This window comes from Scaptodrosophila lebanonensis, unplaced genomic scaffold (genome assembly GCF_003285725.1).
Source record: "Scaptodrosophila lebanonensis strain 11010-0011.00,11010-0021.00 unplaced genomic scaffold, SlebRS2 tig00000024-arrow-pilon, whole genome shotgun sequence".
NCBI lineage: Eukaryota > Metazoa > Arthropoda > Insecta > Diptera > Drosophilidae > Scaptodrosophila > Scaptodrosophila lebanonensis.
In genome coordinates this window covers 5,654,440-5,673,600 of record NW_022060538.1, presented here as the reverse complement: position 1 = coordinate 5,673,600, position 19,161 = coordinate 5,654,440, and the positions used below count along the sequence as shown (strand labels likewise).

The 19,161-nt window shown below is 42.3% G+C and overlaps 4 protein-coding genes across 4 annotated transcripts; 1 reads left to right on the top strand and 3 right to left on the bottom strand.

Annotated features, from left to right (window-relative positions):
* Positions 1-642: 642 nt before the first annotated feature.
* On the top strand, positions 643-1,536 carry LOC115621974. The gene has a single exon (XM_030515824.1). It carries the CDS (start codon positions 643-645, stop codon positions 1,534-1,536), a length of 894 nt encoding a protein of 297 aa, XP_030371684.1.
* Positions 1,537-1,819: 283 nt separating this feature from the next.
* Positions 1,820-5,175, bottom strand: LOC115621973. The gene is made up of 5 exons (XM_030515823.1): positions 4,695-5,175; positions 3,518-4,113; positions 2,549-2,819; positions 2,199-2,350; positions 1,820-2,137 (listed from the first exon to the last, which is right to left on the bottom strand). The coding sequence occupies exons 1-5, from the start codon at positions 5,173-5,175 to the stop codon at positions 1,820-1,822; spliced, it is 1,818 nt and encodes a 605-aa protein (XP_030371683.1).
* Positions 5,176-7,937: 2,762 nt separating this feature from the next.
* LOC115621648 lies at positions 7,938-9,692 on the bottom strand. The gene is made up of 3 exons (XM_030515349.1): positions 9,558-9,692; positions 9,208-9,463; positions 7,938-8,239 (listed from the first exon to the last, which is right to left on the bottom strand). Exons 1-3 carry the CDS (start codon positions 9,690-9,692, stop codon positions 7,938-7,940), a joined length of 693 nt encoding a protein of 230 aa, XP_030371209.1.
* A 6,023-nt stretch (positions 9,693-15,715) lies between these two features.
* Positions 15,716-17,346, bottom strand: LOC115621652. The gene is made up of 3 exons (XM_030515354.1): positions 17,171-17,346; positions 16,694-17,113; positions 15,716-16,218 (listed from the first exon to the last, which is right to left on the bottom strand). Exons 1-3 carry the CDS (start codon positions 17,339-17,341, stop codon positions 15,856-15,858), a joined length of 954 nt encoding a protein of 317 aa, XP_030371214.1. The 5' UTR covers positions 17,342-17,346; the 3' UTR covers positions 15,716-15,855.
* Positions 17,347-19,161: the final 1,815 nt, after the last annotated feature.

Genomic DNA, 19,161 nt, shown 5'->3' with positions numbered 1-19,161 from the left:
TGAAAGCCAAACAAGCAGAAGCATTCGTAGCACAAGATACTGCCGTGGATACTGCCGCTTGAGAGCAGCAAAGCTTTAACAGCGAGCAGATGAAAGTGGGCGTTGGGGCAAGTATCATTAAACAGAAAGGCGCGCGCGGCAGTGTAAAATTGAAATAATTGCCAAGATTTGCTAATTACGGCAATAAGTAAAGAAAATATCTGTTGGCAGAGGTTTTCTTACCTGACAGCTCGCCTTTGCCAGCAACTGCACTAAATCTGCAGCGAAGCTTTGCAAGCGCAGCAGCCGGCGGTGGCGGTTGCCTGCAGGCAGCTAAAGCTGCACTTATCATGCATATTACGCTCTGAATAGCCACCAACTGCAGTCAAAAGCAAAATTGGCCTGCGATAAAGCGGATTGGAGCGACCACAACAACAAGAGCAGCAACTGCAACTGCAGCAGAAGCGACAGCGATTGCGATAGCATGAAAAGTGGGTCCAACTCGACTGCTTGGCTAATTGTGGCAAGGTAAAGTGTATAAATTTGACGGCCAAACGGGCGCACAAGATCAGTCGGCTGAGTGGCTTTGAAACGAGATCAACTGAGTTAGGAACGCTGGAGAGATACACAGAGAGGCTGCCAGAAAAAGGATAAAATTATAGCATGGATACGCGCTTTGGTGTGTTCATAGCTCTGCTGTTCGCTGCGCTCTTTATCCAGCGACCTAGTTGGGCGTTAGAAGCGAACAATGCCGAGAGGGACAACGGCCTCTTACACACCGTACGCCACGTGTTTGCGCAATGCGCTGACAGCGAGGATTTATTCTGGTGCTGTAAGCTGCAGGGAGCTCGCCTGCTGGGTCGGGCGCTTAAGGTCCAGCACATTAGCATAGTGGATGGCCTTAATTTGGTGCGAAAGGCGGGCAGTGAAGAGACGCGCACAGGTCGGGCTAGCGCCGATCAGAATAGCCTCAACAATCGCGATCTCGAGCATATGTCGGCCAAGAGTCTGGATGCATTACTGATGGATCGCTTCCTGAGTTTCATGCAGAGTCATCAGTTGCAAGTCAATTTGCCGCGTCTGCTGCTCTATGGGGAGCGCAATAGTCAGAATTGGCTGCAATCGTTGCTGTCCTATTTTTCCCCGGAGACGCTGGACAGCGAGGGACGCAAGAAGAAGGACGATAAGAAGTACTTGGGACCCTTTATTGCTGCCGTCCTACTTAAGACAGCCATTCTGAAAATGGCCTACCATTCTATTGCAATAGTGGCTGGCAAGGCGTTAATTGTTGGCAAAATTGCGTTGATCATTAGCGCTATTATCGGACTTAAGAAGCTGGTGAGCTCCGAGGGCGGCGAGAAGACGACCTATGAGATTGTCAAACATCCGCAAGTGCAACAGAGCCACACCTACTCGAGCAGCCATCAGGGCGAGTATGACAGCGGCGGCCATGATAGCGGCTCCTATCATCGTAGCATGGACGACGAAATGATGATGCAGGATAAGGCCTACCACGCCTGGATGCCCCAGCCAACTCCAAGCAAGGCGTCGCGATAAGCGGACGCCAAACTCCGTCGTCTTCTAATGACCAAAGAGCTACTTTTGAATAGTTATCGAGATTAGTTGAATTTGATGATCCCATTGTATTGTATACCTTTGTTTGGTTCTGACTTTTTAGTTAGTTGGTTGCTGCTTGGCTGCATGCTTGTGACCTTTCCTCCCATTGCCCCACATGATAGGTTAAGTGTTATATGTATGTTAGTTACAATAGGAATTATGAGCTACCGCTATATTTACAGCTGCACACAAAAATACACACAAATACATAAAAATATGTAAACTAGAGAAAAGCACTTGTTGCCGCTCCCTTGTTCTTTGAATGCGCGATTGTTGTCTGGCGCCGTTGGAAAAGCTCGGCACTGGTGCTGGGCTGATAGGCATAGTAGGCGTGTCCATGTGCAGTTGGCATTTCAATTGCCGTCTCGGCGGGCTCCTCGATGAGCTCCATGTGTGCGGAGGAGTAATCGTTGGTGGGCATACTGCGGTGCCAGCCGCTTTCATGACTGTGGCCACCACCTCCGTGGCTACTACCAGCGCTGGTTACGATGACATGATCCGTGCTACCAGTTTGTCCACTTGATCCCTTTTTTAGACTGCCCTGCAACGGAAGCGTAGCAGCTTTGATTTGGGCGAGTTATCTATTCGGGCTTATGACTCACCAGCAGCGAGATGAGCAGTGCTATCTTGGCCATGACGAAGGCGGAACCAGCGATCAGTATTACTTTCCCGAGGAACATTTGCGCAAGGGTCGCAAGCATTATCATGCCGCCCATCATTGCCATGTGCTTATCTTTGTCCTTCTTCTTGCGACCTGTTTTATTGGAGCAGTGTTTATTTTTATTTTTATTCTTGTCTTTCTTTTTCTTCTTCTTATCTTTATCTTTCTTCTTCTTTTTCTTCTTATCTTTATCTGTATATGTATCAGTCTGCTCATCAAAACTACTAAAGCCCGCTATAATTCTATCGATTTTATCGTCTATCAGTCTTGTATATACCGTACCAACCGTACCTTGATCCAAGCCCAGGTCGCTTCCAAAGTCATCAATGGCATTGGATATTGTTTCTCGAGGCACATGCATACGTAAAGCTCGTCTTTGCACCAGATGTATCAGCTTCTCGCCCACACTGTCATTCCGGTCCGCGCGAGCCCCTCGTTGGGCGCCAATTTCAGCCACGGGTTGTGGCTCGACACTTAGAAATTCGCTCACATGCCATGTGCTATTATCGTTTGCTGCCGCATCCAGTATTCGCTCGGCCTCTGCGCCCAAGCAGTGCCACACCTCTCCAGGAAGTGCACCGCCCAAGCACCGTACCAGAATGCGGCCCATGCTATGCGCATTCCAACCGAAGGTCTCGTTTAGCACTTTAGCTTCCGGCTGCGCATGGGGCAGTGTTATGGCAACAACACAGCTGATGAAAAGGTTGACATAAAGAACCGACACGCGCCACATTTTGAATGTGAATTTCGACCCGGGCAAGAGTCACTCAAAGCGTCCGCGATGCTTTTCAAACTTCAAATAAGTCACCAACTCGTCAGTGGGCCAATATATATACGTATAGGCCCTGGAAGCATTTTCTATTTCACCTGTAGCATCGGCCATGACGTCAAGAATTGTCAGATTTTTTGGCAGCCGTAATTAACATGCTTGTCAAAGCGCGACCCACCAAAGGTGCGCTCTCTGTGATAGGAATCTAATAAGAAAAGTTTCGGAAAGTCTTTTGCGCATTTAAATGACAGCAGCAATGCCGGCACAGCGGGTGCTCTGGCTTGGAACTTGGCGGCAGATGCTCACTGAACCATGAAAATGTCATGCCCACATATCTAAATATAGCTTCAAATAGACCACTTTCATTTTGACTTCTGATATAAAAAGCATACGTCAAATGTTTGTACAAATATTTTACTTAAATATAAATTAATTAATTGAACTAAAGAGACTTGGGTGTTCACTTAAATTTGTGCCTAGAGTGCCCTTACATCCACCGCCTGCCAGCCATTCATGGTGGCAGGGCTGTTTTGAAATCCATGCACAAAAGCATTTGAGATGACGGTCTTGTCCTCCATGCTGCTAGCCATTTTGTTAGGTTGATGTCGCTGGTTCTCGAAGTCGTAAAAGCGGTCTTCAGTATGTCGCTTTAGCTCTGCCCCTGAGGCTTCGCGGGGTTGCTCGAAACGCATCTTTCGATCGTTTCGTTTATAAGGCTGCGGAGCGTCATTCACATCGTGCTGATAATGCAGCTCATCGTAGTGCCCATAAACAGATGTTTTGCCAGGGAAATGACCTATTGGTCGATGACCGGGAATGCCGACTCCCAGTCCTCCTCCGATTCCACCAAAACCCCCAAGTCCGCCAAGTCCGCCTAGCCCTCCAAAGCCACCGCCAAAACTACCCAAGCTGCTCACAACGCCACCTAGACCAAGAAAACTGCTTACGTAAATCGCCAATTTGACTAAGAAAAGCGATTTCTTGAGCAGCAGACAAATTCCAGCGAAGAGGAGCGGTACTAGAGCAACCAAATTGAACTTGAGTCCGAGCAAGAAAGGAAGCAGGTATTGCTTGGCCAGCAGACGTCCTACAACATATTAGGGAAATTATTTAAATTATATTGATAAAAATATGATTATTTTAAAATTTATTCTAAGACACAGAAAATAAAATGTATTGGTAGGGCCTGGCATAGTTATAGGGGGAACCCCATCATGTTAGTTTGTTCCTGAATAGAGACATACAATTAAAAACTAGTAATTGCGGTTTAAATAAAATTCACATCTCCCACCCATGTTCAATAGCTTGGATACGCTGTTTATAGTGAGACAAGTCGATCTTCTCAAAATACACACATAACCACTGCAGTCTTCATTCCTCCATTTTTTTTTTGCACATAGCTTTCTCATATCCAGATCGTCTCAGCACTTTTCAAATGCTTAGCAATTCTGCTTCCTCGTCGCTCCTGGCGTTGTTGCCCTTTATTTATAGCTTGGGTTTTCCCTAAGTTTATATTATTGCTATTATTATTAGTTGTGTTACTATTTATATTATCTGATTCATTGTTTACATTGTGTGAGTCTGTAAACCCCTCCAAACTCCGCTATTCAATTCACTTTTTAAATGCATCTATTTTCATTTGTAAACACTCTTTGAATTATCGCTCACCCGTTGTTGGCTCCTCGTAGCCAAATTGTCGTTCATCCTGCACTCCATTGTCTAAAACGAACTCCGCCACACTATTTGCATCCGCTGTGGGTCCAATCTTAAACATAAGTCCCGGGTATATGCCATCCATATGCCACTCGAGACTGCGCTGACCCATCACTGCGCCCGCATTCTCCAATATGCCCCTGAAATCCACAGGGTCTGTGTCCAGCACATTTACCAGAGAACGTGCCGCTGCATTCTCGCTTTTCACAGCCACAAAGTCCTCCACAAAACTCACGTTCTCACGCTCATCGAAGCGTTGAATAAAGTTTAGAGCCGAACGACCCAGACATTCACTTAAGCGTGGACGTTTCGCATCCCGCACGCACTGCTTAAAATTCTGTAGTTCATCTGGACTGACACGCAATAAATCGCTGCTGGCTATAGCGCTGAAGTGGAGCAAACTAATGGAGAATATAAGACCGTCCAATGATAACATTGTGGAAGGGCTCTGCTTTGCCTTCGACTTGAAGTTGCCAACTAGGCGAGTCGCAGGTCAGGTCTCAACAATTTATAGCTGACCACCAACAGCAGTAGCCGAAGCAGCGGCAGCAGCAGCAGCAGTTGGTGGCGATATTATACAATAACATCGTGGGCTTAACCAAATGTGCCTCAAATTCAGTTCAAACTTTTTGCACATGTAACGCGGTGGTGGCAAGGTGGTGGGCCAATAACGGAAATTGTTATACATCGGCTACAGGTCTCTGCTGCTGCTGTTGTTGTTATTATTATTATTATTGTTGTTGCTAGAGGAGCGCGCGCCATGGTCATGGTCAGTGCACACAACTGACTGACCGAACGACCAACCATTTTGGCCAAATTTTCGCACATCAAGACGGTTATGTAACCTTTCCACTACTGTTGCCACAAAATTATGAAATGTCGTATGCTTGATGTGTTGGTTGTTATTGTGGCACGTTGCCCTGCATTATAAATGCTAATTTTGGCCCATTAAACAAACGACATTTTGCGGCATTGCGGCCTAAATACGTCTATTAGACGGACCCTGTTAGCTCAACTAACTTCAAATTGGCTGCACATTTGCCGGCCACATTAAAAACCCAAAATGTAAACAAACTAACGAGCTTATAAAACCCCTTCGGCCCGCACCCGTTCCCAACGATCCAACAACAACGGCCTAGGCCTAGGCGTGAAGTGTAAAAGCGTTGCCTGCTTTTAGGCGGGCGCTGTTAAAACTAAAAGGCAAGTTTGGCGTTGCCAGAGTTCCGGCTTTTGTGCATAGCATAAGCAGAGCTTGGCAGTTACTTTTAAAAAATCATAAGTAGTCAGTCAGTGCGCCCCTTTAGTACCCGTTAAGTAAAAACTTTTCCTTTACTTGTATTCCAAATGAAACTTAACACCCTAGTGAACTGCGTGAACTTTTAAGCCGTCTCCACCCCTCACCTTAGGCAAGTAAACGGAGCAGCATCAGCATTTTGAGGGCAGGCTTATGCTCACACACACAAACACAAATTTAATTTACGGCTTAACCTTTGTGGGAAAACTTTGTCTTGTCTCAAAGTGTTTTTGGTTGTTTTTGCTGCAAACTTTGACAATTGCAAACAGAAAAGTTTATTTGATAAACAGTCAGGCAGAACGCAAGCATGCTAAATCATGGCCATTATACCTAAAGACGCTTGCATAGAGTACTATGTATGAAGTATGCTTTGCTATATGAACTCATGTGTGGCACGCTGTCTGCTTATCGGCTGTTTGCTTGGTGTGGTTTATTTAATGCATTGGGCACGGCTTTATGGAAAAAGAAAAGAAATTGTAACGTATTAATAAACACTTTCACCGGCAATATTTGAAATTCATTGGCTACGCAGCAGAGACATCAACAGCTGCATTTGCGTGCAATGTGCAGAAATTGTTTATAAATATTTAGACATATGGGAGACATGCGCAACCTTTGGCTCCATTGGCCATTTATATGCCACACATGCCAAATGCTACTTGCCGGCTGCAATAAATTGCACCTCGATGTGTGTGTGTGTGTATGTCATTGACATTGCATACACACACACAAATACAGAAATACACACACCCACCAATGACTTGCAAGCCAAAAGCAGGTCGACAACAGAGACTTTCATTCGGATTTTGGAGCGACATCGGATACCAATGAAGAAGACGTGCTAGCCCCGCCAACCAACAACCCAGTGCAAGCGACCCAGGAAGCTATAGGCGACCAATTCTAAGAATGAGCGAATAAGCTACGCCTCAGTGCCGGCTCTGTACCGCGCAGCAAAGCAATGCAAAGCAACAAATAAATAATGTCTGCATGTGGCCAACAAGTTGAAGTCGTAGTTGCTGTTTGTGCTGCTGTTTGTGTTGCTGTTGTTGTTGCCGTTGCCGTTGTTGGTTTTCAAGTGAAATTTGTGCAGCGGCTGTGATTTTGTGTGTCGCACATGCAATTGATATCACTGACCTCGTTTCGGCCTTAGTTGGTAATTTCTTATTAGTGTGAAAACACTCTAAAATGGCAAAAGAGTGAAAGCATTTCACTTAAGCATGCGGCTCACGTTGCGTATGCGCAATGTAGTACAAATTATGTTCAAAATACATAAATGCGGCTTTATTGAGAGTTTTCTTTCTTTTTTCATGCATGTTTGTTTCGTGTTTCTGTTTCTTGAGACGTTTTAAGTTTCAGTTTAAGGAAGGAAAGGGTGGTGTGCTGTGGGCGTGTTACTGGCAGCAGTTTTTGTCAGGCTACTAGCGGCAGTTTATGCAAAGTTTTAGTTTAGTTTTAGTTAAGTTAAAATTAGAGTAAATTACAGTAGTAGTTAAGTAATAAATGTAGTTAAATAGTAAAGCTTTGAGCGCAGTCATGTGTGTTGTGCTTGCCAAAAACTGTAGCGCTGCCCTGATCTATATTCTTCTTCTTATTATTTGTTTCATCTTCTTAAATGCTATGCTTTAACATGAGCTTGTGTGTGTGTGTTTAAATTATTAACAATTGATGGCGGCTTATGTGTAAATAATTTTCTCTCTCTTGCTGAATGAATTATGCTAAGAATAAATTAAATAAATAAAATAAATTAGATGAGCAGTTGAAAAATGTGTGTGGTGCTCTTCCTGCTCCACTCGCTGGCTCTTCCATTTATCTCCTCCTCCTCTTTTTCAATCGCTCGGTCCTTTGTTTCATGTTGTGTTTATTGCACTCTTTTTTTTGCTCTTTCTTTGTTTTTTGGATGAAATTTACTGCTTATACGCCGCGTAGGCCAATTTCTGGGCGTCGCCATGCAGCGCACGTCCATAGCTGTGCTCGTGCTCGTAGTGTGGATGCGCGACGACCTCGTAGTTCTCCTTCTTCGACTCCAGCAGCTTCTTCAGGCCAATGATGCCGGAGAGAAGTAGCGCAATCTTGCCAATTACCAGAGCCTTGAACGAGATCAGAGCCAGGAAACCAATGGCCAAGGGCAACAGGGCGGCCATTTTAAGCTTGAAGAGCAACAGCAGTGGCATCAAATACTTCTTCTTCTCCTTCTTCTTGCCGCGCGCTGCAAGGAGAGTATTGGGAAGGTCGCGTATGGAGAAGGGAGGAGAGAGAATATTTACATTATTTACTTTCGCTTGATTGCATTTTTGTACCGATGGCCAATTGGCACATGCGTTTAAATGGCTGCTCATTAGCAACATTGAAGCAACTGGAGCACAAAACGCTGCACTTAATTAATGTGTGGTGGACAGGATTGACGGATCGACGGATTGGCAAAGTGGCGGACAGCTTTCTACGCGAGCGATTTGAAATTTGCCGGCGATACCAACAACGACGACGACGGAAATTGCAGCGATAACGCGAAAAAAGAAAGTAAGGCTACGGCTCAAAAAGAAATTAATAACAGAGCTAACTAACTGGCGTTTCAACTGATTTGCAACAAGTTTGCTAAGTGGCTTAATGCATGTAGTATGTCTGCTTGTGTTATTAGCTTGTTTGCGCGCCAAATCAAGAGTCAAAGCCATGCAAATTTTGAGCCAAACTTTTGCCAAATGTAATGGGCAATCGGTGTCTGCTGCCGTCTGCGCATTAACATCCTTGCTGAGTATCATGTCTGTGGGCATGACAACACATGCACAGTTGCTTGACGACCTCAAAATACCTGGGAACTTAACAGTGAAAACAGGATTTTGCCACACACACACAGATTTGCAGAGCAGCAGCAGACTAGACGCATCTGTGACTGCTGGCCCCTAGTCAGCGTTCCATCGTCTTTGGCATTGGTAATTGCATTACTAACCCAAATTGGCAAGAAGCATACAAACCAGAACAGCCAGCAAAGCAACAACATCGAGATGAAGAATAAGAAGAAGAGCAGCACAACAACAGTTGCTGCGAGCGCTTGAGTGCTGATTGTAATTGAACCTGTGCCATAATTTATGCAGTATGTGCAATGTGCCGTTGCTCATTATATGTACGAGTATAGTGGTTGCTTGGCCGATCTTCCAACTCATTGACACTGTTACTTACATTCCTCGAGTGCTCGCTGCATGTCCTGTATGGAGTCCTTTGGCACCTTGAATTGCAGTGTGTGCGTGCCAAAGAATCGTGCCACACGCTCCACCAGCAACGAATCGACCTCAGACTCGCGAGCCTCTGCCTCCTCCGGCAACGTGACATCGTTGAGGGCACGACCAACAGGTATCTCGTCGGTCTTCACTAATGAAATGCCCTCGGTGAGACGTACATCACCATTTTCGGTATCAAAATAATGCAATGCACGTTCCTGTTGATGATAGATGTATATGTAGATGGGTTGGGTGTGGGGTTAATACTTTGAGATCCAGCCTCCCTGTCTCGCACATGTTCGTCTTACATACCTTCATGCACAAGACCATCGAGCGTTCGCCACAATCTTTGACCATTTTCAAGGCGCTCGTCAGCAGACTGTCCGCCTCGGAGGCTGCAGCGGCCGTTGAGGCCACCAACGCGAATAGGCACACAAATTTCAACATTTTCCTTTTTTTCGGACTGTTCGCAAAAACACACAAAACACACACACAGTGAGATATTGGCGTTATCCTTTTTGGCTTTAATTCAACTTTAGTTTATTTTTTGGCTTCTTATTGTTGCTGTTGCTTGCACTTTAGGACAAGTGCGTATTTGTTGTTTATTGTTGAGTTGTTTCTTTTAAAATTTTTGATTTTCTGCTTTTTCCGCACTTGATTAAGTGCACTGCGCTCGATTGGATTGTTCGATCTGTCGGTCAGAAGGCAACCGGTAAACTGTGACTAGAAGACGCACGCGGATCGAGTTTTATTCCCGTCCACAAGCGGCCAACAAACGACGGCGACAACAGCATATCGAGCGACGCGGCTGCGAAAGCTAGCTGGCTACGATGCGACCCCCTGCCCTCGCTACCCCCTTTCACCCTCTAGCTCTCTCTTTTACTCTGGCCAATCCCCAAGCGCTTACCACTGGTGGTCACAAACGGTAGCCGAGCTTAGAATTTAAATAAACAACAACCTGGCGATGACGACAACAACAACAACTACAGCGACAACGAAGTCGAAGACGAGCCGAATCGGCTCTGAGTGCAACAATTGCCAGTTACCAGGCTTAAACACACACTCACACACACATGTGCAGGCATATGTGTGATCTGTGTATGTGCATGTGTGTGTGTGTGCTGACTTGGCCAGAGTCGCAGTCGTCGCAGCAGCTGAGCTCGTTTGCCTGCTTTGTCGTTGTTATTATTGTTATTGTTGTTTTGTCAACGCAAACAATTTTTTCCACTCACACACACAGTTCGCCGGGCTACTAGCATGTGTGGCCGCTAATTGTTTGGTCTTTGCGCACAAGTTTTGGCGTTAAATTGACGGGGACACCAACACTTCAAGCTTTATGGCGGCATTTAAAGCGCTTTTTAAGGCTGCTTTATGAACATTAAAAAAAATGGCACGGGTTCTCAGTTTCTTCAAAGTGCAACAATTTTTTTTCTTCTTCTGTTTAGCGAAAATTGGTTTTAAACCAAATGTTTGATATAAATTTTGGGAAAATATTGAACCTTTTCGGAAAATTTAAAATAAAATCAATTGAAAAAATTAAGGGTTAAGTTATTAATAATTTAGATAATTTGTTCCCCTTTGTTTTAGCTTCTTCTAAGCTTTTCAGATCCAATTAAATTTTTTTGAACAATCAATAACATATACAGTAGTAACTCGATTATCTGTTAGCTTCATTACGAATAATCGATAACTAAATTGAAAAGGTTTATTTTTGTAAATCTGTGCCTACAGTTGTCACGACAAGTATTCGTACACCCCCAACTTATAATTGAATGTTGTAAGCAAGCAATTTTAAATCAAAAATCAATCAATCAAGCATAGTAAATACCTATTACATGTGTACTTTTCCTAGAATTACAATGAAATGCATATGTGGCAAAGAAAAAATTTAGTCCAACACAAAAATCACTCACAATTATTCCTTTTCAAAATATTTTAGTATCTTTATTAAATTTTCAATATTTTAAAATAAGTGCATATTTCTTACCTCATTATTGGACACTTGTGGATTAACTTTGTGCCACTCGCCAGCTAATGCAGTTTTCAAGGGTGTCCAGAAGCAGCAGCACCCTCAACCATAAAATTTCCTCCACCATGCTTGACCTTGCTTGCCCTTGGGTTGTTTGTTTGGTGGGTTCATTCGCTTTTCGCTAGTATGTGATTGCTTTTCGCTTAAATGAGTTTGTATTGGATACATTTGCAATTTGTCTGGGTTTGAAATAGAATAGGATTTCGGAGACGGCTGAGCCCACAATCAGATGCACAAGATGTTTAAAATCAACCCTTTGGCATTCCGGCAAACAGAGATTTGAGGTTCGACAGTGTTGTGCATTTAAGCTAAGAAATTCGAATATTATTAAGTAAAATGAATTCATTTCCTCATTTTTTAATTTTTAATTTTGATTATTGAGTTAAAATTTGTGTATGGACATTGGGTTTCTTTTGTTTATTTATTGTGATAAGGGTAATATGGTTTTTTAAGTATTAAATATACATTTTTTAAATTACAATTATAAATGTATTATTCCACTTTTAATTTATCAATTTACTTTAATTAAACAATTTATAAATACTAATCGCAAAATAAAAATGCTGTAACCGTTTGTCTCTGAAGTTAGTTTGTCCCTCGAAGAGTTCTTCCCCAATTGAGCTCAAATTTTAACATATTGTAGAACTGTTCCGATGATTGTTTTAATATATTATTAACAATTCCGCGATGGGCCAAAAATAACAAACAACTATTTTTTGAACTCCCATATGTTTTTTTTTTAATTTTCTCTATATAATTTGAATATGTTTTGATCATTTTGTTTTGTTGCGAATTTGCCAAGTTGCTTAATTTTAGAATTAAATATTTTACTTTAACTTGTAATGCTAGCAATATTGCTACAACAAATAGTATTTGTGATTATTTTGGTGTAATTATTTGAAAGTGTTTGCAAATTTTCTTTCTTTTAAATGCCCATACTAGCAACACATGTTCGCTTTATGTTGAAATGGAGCTCAATTGATTTGCGTTCGACACACTTTCGGTAGCTGAAAAGCATTCGTAAAACGCAAAGATTTATGCAGCAGATGCTCGTCTTGTTGCATGTGTGGCAAGCTGCCTGTCACAGTGCGTACATCATCGCCAGCAGCAGTGGCAGCAGTGGCAGCAACAACAACAATAGCAACAATACAAGCATGAGCAACAACCGCAACAATTGCGAGAAGCGGCAAACCAAACCAGTTGGCCGGTCTATTAGAAATTGCAGACACGTGGCTTGGTGGCGGCGGCGAGACGTAGTTGTGGCTAATCAATGCCGCCGTCGTTGTCGGCGTCGCCCCCGCCGTTGTCAACCACATCGCCGTTGGCGGCTATTAAGATGGATGCAGCGTAAAAAGCTCGAAAGCAAAGCAAGGCAGCAAAAAAAGTGTACTCGCATGTATGTATGTATGTATTTGCAGCTAAATTGGAGTAAAATAGAAAATTAACTAGTTTGCAGTCGTATGAAGAAATTTCACTTTAATTTTGCTTTTTATTAATTTGTTTGCTTTGGTCAAAGACGCGCAGACGTATCTATTTATTGCAGCCATAATGTATAAATGCACGATATACTTGTATATACATATGTATATGTATATACATACATCTGTCTATGTATATATCTGAGTGTGTGTGCATCTGCAATTTCGTATGCCAATCGTGGGCAAATCCGCCGATACATACTTAGTTGCACACGAGTTTCATTTGGAAGCGAGAGACATTGCCATTATGTCGCTTTAATTTGCGGCAGTCATTTCATTTTCGAAAAAATAACCGCACGTTTCTCGCTTTTGTGTAATTTACGCATTAACTGACTGCTGAACTCACTGCCGGACCACCTGATTGGCTGACTGACTGACTAACTGACTGGCTGACTAATTGAAAGAAGAAAGCGGCATGTGCCAAGATTTGCATGCTGTGCTCTGCTGTGCTGGACTGTGAAGATCCACAGATAATCTATGGCCGCAGGTCGACAATAACTCGCCTTCAGTTGTGCCAGAAAAGGCAACGCGTGTATTTTTAATCCCCTACACCAAATTGAGGAGCCACTTAAGTGGCCAGCTTATGTATACTAAGTTTGGGATTTTGTGTAAATTATTGTCTGCAGGTTGACACATCGAAGGGCATAAATTGTTCGACTTGTGGGCAGCTGCTTTGTTTTTATTTTTCAACAAAATTATTTTGCCCTCATGCGTGCGCAAAGAAAGTGAAAACTCTCGAACAAAAAAATATGGAATCGTACAACAATTTAATTCGAGTTACGCACTTTATATGCAAGGCTTACGTAATTAAAATATATACTTCCATAGATCTCAATTGTAGTAGAAATTGAAAACCTCTGCATTTCGTTTTCTTCCTTTTTCAAGTGGAACTTCAGAATTCAAATTATGTTGGGGAAAGGAAGAAAATGCTGTAAAGATTATAATATTAATAATAAAAAAGATTATATAATAAATAAATAAAGAGGTGACATTAAACTCACTTTAAAGTACACATATTCGTAGACAGAAAAGAAAATCAAAGACATTGGCTAGAACGACCCTAAACCTTCGTTGGTTGTGCAACAAGTTTTTTTATTAATTAATCAAATACTTAGTATTGCATTCAAAGGTGTTGAGATGAAGACTACCATGCTGGGCGGAAAAGCTCAAATACATATTTGAAAAAGCCAACGTTTACCCATGGAATCAATTATATTTGAACATTAAAACATAGTAAAGAGAAAGGAGATTCAAGAAACGCATTTTCTATTTTGAAATTAGGATATAATATACTTAGAATATTTGAAATTAAAATTTTTTTTTTGCAAAGAATTATATGTTCGCCAAATTTTAAATGCAGTTTATTTTTAATTTTGAATACGTATAATAAATCAATTAATCAGTATCTTTCAAGTAAGGCATCTCCAATGCCAATTCTTAAATAAAAAAGAGGTCCTGGCCATGTCATCTTCTTTGAGTAGGCATGCTCCTGATTCGAAACTCTGTCTGTATGTGCTGTGGTGTAGTTAGAAACAGAAAATGTCCCTATATCCAAATTTCCAGTCTAAAACTGAAACTATGTCAAAGTTCTTAGTTCGTAGGTGAATTGAAAATTATGTTGCATATTTCGAATAAATAAATAAATGCAGACTAATAATTTGATAAGTAATTTGCAAGTTTGGTCTGTAACTTTGTAACAGACTTTGTCGCAGACGAGGAAACCATATAAGCTGTTTCTTATGATGATTTGAATGAAAATTTTTTTCAAACTATCGCTATAATATGTTTTATTGCTTACATCAGAAAAGTAAAGTGGCAGCTTAACTCGAAATATTTGGCACATTCCATCTGTTTGCCAATTAAAGCCACTTATGGCCTTAATGGACATGCAAAACAAGCGACTGCTTATTATCGGCCTCTGCAGGTAAACATTTCGCACCTCGGACGCCCCCGTTAACAGCTGCCCAACCCTTCCGGTGGCATCTTTCAAATTGACACCTTTTAAAAAGTTTCACTTTCATTTTCGAGCCACTGCTGCCTCCACGACGATAGAGTGACAGGCGGTAAGCGGTAGGCGGTAGGCGGACAGACAGATAGACAGTCCCGTAATGCCAATTCCGGGTAGCGAAGCTGTCATGTTTACACGCCGACATCACTGCGCTGCGCTTGAGTAATTTTCAATTAATGAAAGTGTTGCCCAAGAGCTGTGGAAGTGGATGTGGCACTGGCAGTAGCATTGTCAGTCGCAGTCCCAAGTCTCCGACGCAGGGCATGATAGTCTCGTGACGTCAATGAAAGTAAATGGCGCCTAGAGGAAACAAAATGGCGCATCTTAAAGCCAACTTAATCGTGATTTTAGAAGTTAGCGTGGGAAGGTCGTTAAATGAAGCGATAAACGGTCAGGTTCAATGTTCTGCCCGACACTCCATTACAGTGGCTACGGTGGCTATAGTGGCTCATTAATATTTTGAGCAGCGGCTCAAAAGTGAAAATGTCGCATACCTCAACAAATAAAAGAAGAAGAAATGTGAGTAAAGACGAATGTACACTCGGGCATATTTTATCTATGAATATTGCAGTGGACTTTACGAGTCGCGTTCTCTGTATTGAGGGATTTCTGGTAGAAAGCGAACAGCCAACAGTTACTTCTTGTTTTTGTTTTTGTTTTTCTTTTTAGCACGCACGTAAGCGCTTTTCGAAAATGTTATCATAAATTCAGGGAACGTGCGAGGCGTGGCGCCCAAGCCACAATCGCCGATGGTCGCGTACTTTGGTCAATTCGATTCAATCAAAGGCAGGCTGTGCTAAGACGGTTTTTTTTTTATAGCAAAAAGTATAAATACTATATTTAATTAGCACTTACTTAAGACCTAACACACACATTTAGTTCATTGTAGTTATTATTGTTGTTTAACAAGTAGATTAGATGCATTGTAAATTAAACTAGACATTATTCAGACAGTTCGTGCGGCCAACGCTTCTTTGGTTTTTCCCATGCCCCAACGCTCCTTCTCCATCTCCTCCTCATCTTTCCCTTCCCTCTCTCTCTCTCTTTCTCTCTCTGCACTTTCGGCAAATACAAATGCAATTTTAGCAAAGTCCCTCACATGCTTTTTACGGAACTGGCAGCCATCTCCTTCGCAGGTTTCCAGCCGCTATAGGCCATGTCGAAGTCGCGTCCCCAGCCCGAGTGGCCGCCAGAGGAGACGACAACTTCATGTGAGGATTCCTTGCCGCCGCCACCGCTCAGCAGTTTCTTGATACCGATGATGGAGGCCAGCACCAACGCCAGCTTAGACACAATTAGCGCCTTGCCTGCCAGCATGGCCAGGGCTCCGTAGGCAATGGGCACGAAGGTGCCGCCAAGCAGCAGTGGTATCATGATCATGGACCCGTTGCCCTTCTTCTCCTTCTTCTTGCGGCCCTCCACAGAGTTGCCAGAATTGCTGTCTTCGGGAAATTTGATCTGCGAGTTAAGGTGATTGTTAATGTCAGTCATTTTTCAATTAATTCAAAAATCAATGCTTGAAACTTTGTAATTTGATCACGAGCTTAAGGTTTGTTGGCGCTGCATTTATGTTCGAGCTTTTGGAGTGGGGGTCTAGTGTTTCGTCAAACTAACAACATGTTCGAAATAAATGAATACAAATGAAAATGAAGTTAGAGATTCGGAAAATTCTTAAAAAATATATAGATCGATAGTTGCAGTTGAAACTTGTTATTTATAACAGCAATCACTAATTTTAATATGGGTCGGTGGGGGCCCTAATCAGAAATTATTCTGGTCGAAATTATTGCAGAATTAACTTTATGTTGCACACATTTTTTAGTTGTTTTCATGTCTATTAAATAAATTGCTGTACCAGATGTATTTCTTTGTCATAGCTAGCAATTTTTATTATGCCTCTATCTCAGATCAAATTTTAAGCTCCTTTGCTTACCTGCAGCGTGTGCTCTTGAAGAAAGTTGCCCAAGCGCTTCAGTATCATGTTGTTGAGCACCTGCTCCTTGGCATCGGAGCTGCGTGGCAGCACGGCCTCGATATCCTGCTCACTAATGGGCGGCAGCTTGGCCCGTTTGCTGGCCTTTTCGCCATCGTCGTCAAGATTGCTGACGAATTGTATGCCCTCGTACAGTTGCAGTGACTTGGGCATGCGGAAGGCCTTCTCCAGTCCTGTCAGCAGCTTGACCTTGAGGCAGACGGACATTTGCGCGCCTACGCATTGCTGATAGATGCGATAGACGAGCGACATGTCCTTCCAGAAACCACTCGATAGGGAACTGGCGCCAGAGGTAGCGGCCTGTGGTTCTTCATTCTGCTGCTGGGATTGTTGGTGTTGATTTTGTTGTTGGTGCTGGAACTGCTGCTGCTGTTGTTTCTGTTTTTCAAGGCCATTCAAGTGCTGATAGCTGCCGGCATTGGCGCTTCGTGCATGGGTCGTTTGAACCCAGCAGAAGACAATCATGAGGGCAGCCACATGCCACACGTATTTAATCATGTCTGTGTGGTGTTGATGTCGCTGCAACTTAAACTGGTTGAGTAGTATGATCCTTTTGGGCTTATCCTTTGGGCACTCATTCACACACATACACTAGCTTAAAATACTGCACTCACAGCTGTGCCTTCAGATGCTCGACTGAATGCTGGCAAGCGCATCATATGCATTTTATACCACATCTTTGCAACTCCTCCGACTAATTGTTGGCTTGCTGCATGTCAAGCGGCCGCTGAAATTGAAAAAAAGATTTTGTTTTAGTCTAAATATCACGCCAATTAGCCGGGCTGGCCAGCAAACACGTCTCTACCTCACCCCCTGTTGCTGCGCTTTCGTGATTTTGTCGGCACTGCTGTTGCATGCAACATTCACCGCCGCGGATTTCATTTGTAATTAAACTCAAGCATTTTGCGCTGCACCTCAAAATTTGCAGTTCGTTCTAAGCTATTGAGTTTTCATGTTTAGCCGCCACCGGCACCGCCGCCCCTGACGCCGACGCCTCTGTCGGTGAGCATGCGTGACTGCCAATGCCACTGGTTGCTGCTCCTCTCAGTATATTGATGGCAGGAACATATAACTGCGTGTGTAAGTGTGCAGAGAATTCTGTGGGTTAGTAGACCGCAACAATTTAGCTTACATTTTAATGTTTATTTTGCAGATTCACTGATGGCCACTTAAAGAGTGCTTTTCAACTGAATTAACTTTTCTTTTTCATGTTTAAAGCAACGCGGCAAAAACCTGTGGCATACTTTCCAGCGCACAAGTAAAAAGTATTTAAACGAAAGAGTTAAGACACAAACTCACCGAACGAAAGTCTTAAAAGCTTACAATTATTTGCTTTCGATGTTAATAGCAACGCTTACTGTTATATGAAGATGTTAATTATAAACAGCAATGTTCAAATTGAAAAACTAAATACAAAACAAAATATAAATGGCAATCGATGACAAATATTTGTATTATACAAGTAGGGCGAAAATTAATTGCTATTACCGTTTCTTATTGGCATAACAGTGTGCTCTCCACATCCATAAAGGTTTTAAAGATACAGTGAACAGAGAAAGAAAACTTCTTCCTTCATAAGTTGCTTATTGTTAATGTAGACTGCTTTACACTTCGAGGGCGTTCTAATTTTGCAGTTCCCTGCAGACCAGACTATTTCTAATTAAACTTGTCTCGGTGCATGATTGACTACATTTAGCACAATCTTTGAAAGTCTATACATTTGGATCATAATTAATAAAGATTCGGTTTAATAATATAATTTGTGCTTAACAACGAAAGCAAATGTAAAGGCTTTCTGGTCAGAAGTCGTTTCCTTAATAAAAAGGGAATATTCCAATATTCCAATAAGGGATAATTCCAATATGTAAGGAATATTTAAGTAAAGCAGCTCTGTGAGCTTTGTTATTAGTTATATTTTTTTTGCCAAATCTCTACAATTAGCTACGAAATTTTATTCAAAACTTACATTACGTGCAAATTAACAAATCATAATTATATGTTCTGGGTTATATACGCAATTTTTGAATGAAATTGATGATCGAAAATGATCGAAATGAACGAGATAATCGAACATGATCGATCGAATTGATGCCCCAGTACTATTGGAGTCTGAATTTCTAGCAAGTTACTTAAACTTACTTACATTTGGAAATCACTATTAAAACATACTAAGCATACAGTTCGTAATTAAAGCTAACGCTAAATGAATAAAGTTCAATTTGTACTAATTGAACGAAGTGTCTCTGACATTGATTCTCTAAGAAACTGCCTAGCCGTACCTTTATTTAAGTTCATTCCACCGAAGCAACCAATAATGCTTCACTAAATGCTCAACTTAGCGCTGCAACGCTCGCTTATGCAAAATCAATGGCTAATGCAAAATAGTCACGCAATCGACTGACGTCTAG